This window comes from Panicum hallii, chromosome 9 (assembly GCF_002211085.1).
Source record: "Panicum hallii strain FIL2 chromosome 9, PHallii_v3.1, whole genome shotgun sequence".
Taxonomy (NCBI): Eukaryota; Viridiplantae; Streptophyta; class Magnoliopsida; order Poales; family Poaceae; genus Panicum; species Panicum hallii.
The window spans coordinates 15,360,980-15,363,069 of NC_038050.1; the positions used below are offsets into that span (position 1 = coordinate 15,360,980).

General features: G+C 55.3%; 1 protein-coding gene across 1 annotated transcript; it reads left to right on the forward strand.

Annotated features, from left to right (window-relative positions):
- Positions 1–245: 245 nt before the first annotated feature.
- Positions 246–1,396, forward strand: LOC112875856 (glycine-rich cell wall structural protein 2-like). The gene has a single exon (XM_025939856.1). It carries the CDS (start codon positions 295–297, stop codon positions 1,060–1,062), a length of 768 nt encoding a protein of 255 aa, XP_025795641.1. The 5' UTR covers positions 246–294; the 3' UTR covers positions 1,063–1,396.
- Positions 1,397–2,090: the final 694 nt, after the last annotated feature.

Genomic DNA, 2,090 nt, shown 5'->3' on the forward strand with positions numbered 1-2,090 from the left:
TTACTCCAGAGACTTCTACAGTGCTGTGGTGTCAATTAATTGCCGCCAGAATTAAACTAACATTTCAAGAGATGGCACCATGAGAAAAAAGATGCTAATGGTCGCTTGATCGATGCGGTCAACAGTGCCGCCCAGATTAGAGAACTTCCTGATCGAATCTCACTCACATGGCCACCCAACGCGGAAACCCTGAAAGATCGCGTCCATGCACGACCTCCACCGCTATAAATACCCATGCAACCCCCGGGGCTGAGCATCCACCTCGGCTCACTCACCCCACCGAGCTCACTGGCAATGGCGACCTGCACCAAGCTCGTGGCTCTTGGCTTCGCCGTCCTCCTGAGCATCGGGTTCTCCGATGCCGCGAGGGTGGTTAAGTTCGGCAGCTACGCCTCTGCCGGAGGCGGCGGTGGCGGTGGGGGAGGCGGCGTCGGGTCGACCGGCGGTGGATGGGGCGGTGGCTCTGGCGGTGGCGGCGGTTATGGTGCCGGTCAGACTAGCGGCAGCTGGTGGGATCGTTTCGCCTCCAGCGTAGCTGGCGGTGGCGGTGGAGGACAGGGCGGCGGCGGTGGTACCAACGGTGGAGCCGGCTCCGGCGGCGGTTCCGGCTATGGTTCCGGCAGCAGTTCGACTGCAGCGGCAGGCCCTATCAGCGGCAACTACGCCAACGCTAATGGCAACGGCGGCGGCGGCGGCATGGGCGGTGGTGCCGACGGCGGCTACGGTTCTGGTGCCGGCGGTGGTGCTGGCAAGGGACAGGGCGAGAGCGGCGTTGCGTTGGCACCAACTGGTGTCTACAACGGTGGCGTTGCCGATGCTACCGGTGGCGGTTCCGGCCAAGGTGGTGGCAACGGCGGTGGCGCAGCCGGAGCTCCAAGCTACGGAACCGGAGGTGGTATTGGTGGAGGCAGGGGAGAGTCCGGCAGTGACGGCTCCTGGGGCTCAGGTTTCGCTCAGGGCATTGGTGCCGGCACCGGCGGCGGTGGCGGCGGCGGTTCCCAGGGCGGATCTGGCGGTGGCGGTGGCGTCGGTTCCGGATCCGGCAGCGCTGGAATCCACTAGGATTTCCCTAGCTTCTCGGAGCAAACTGCAGATGATGGAGCCCAGCATTAGCGTCAGTCCATTTTGGTATCCTCCGTGCAATTGAGTTTTGTTTGAGAGTTGGTGGGTTTTTTTCCCTTGTTTGTTTCAGGCTTAGTGGTCAGAAATAATGGGCTTCTTGATTGTAGTTCGAGTAGGTAGTCCAGCATGCAACTGAGATGTAATGGCTATCTACTACTATGCATGGTCATCTTTTGTTGTTCCCTTCCTTGTAAACCGTTTCTCATCGATTATCAATGGGTGCTACTAGTTTTTTTGCTTTTCCAAACCAAAATCTACTGGCACCCTTGGTCTCTGCAGTCTTCTCTTTGCCCTGTTGAGCGACTAGTTGTTGTTGCATTGTACAGTGGCTGCAATCCGATAATTGGGGTTTCTTCTGAGCGAAGCGTTGGGGTCAGCTGGGGACTTGAAAGGACCTTAGCACTGAAACAGTATAGGGTAGCTTCCACAGTGATATTTTAGGTCTTCTGAAGAAAAAGGAAAGACAAGAAGACAACCGAAACACGCTGGCGGTCCGGCCCAAAGCCCAAAGCACGCCGAAGATGAGCGTACCATTTTGGCCCATTACGTCAGGCTGCTGTTCCAAATTCTTCGGGAGAGCAGAGAGGCTTCTGAGCTGAGCTTGCATGACTCCATGCACAGAGCAAAGCAGAGGTCACGCCTCAACCCCCGCCCCCGCCCCTGCCCCTCTTTTTTTTTTGTCATGAACAGCATATGCCTGAACCGTAGATACGCAAATCATTTCATTATTACACCTCCATTTTTCCTATAAAAAAAAGAAAAGGCATACAACAAGTCATATTCCTGCGAACACTAAAACATCACTATCTAGAGACTTCAGGGACACGACCAATTACTGAACTTCCGCTCATGCTTGGTGAAGGTGTTCATCGCTGTACGTTCCAAACATTGGCATGCTTCTTTCATATGACAACAGACCTCTTTTGAGCACAGCATTAGTGTGAATCCATTAATGCTAATCAAGGAAC

Coding starts and splice junctions, on each gene's coding strand:
- LOC112875856 (XM_025939856.1), top strand. CDS start 295: ATGGCGACCTGCACCAAGCTCGTGGCTCTTGGCTTCGCCGTCCTCCTG.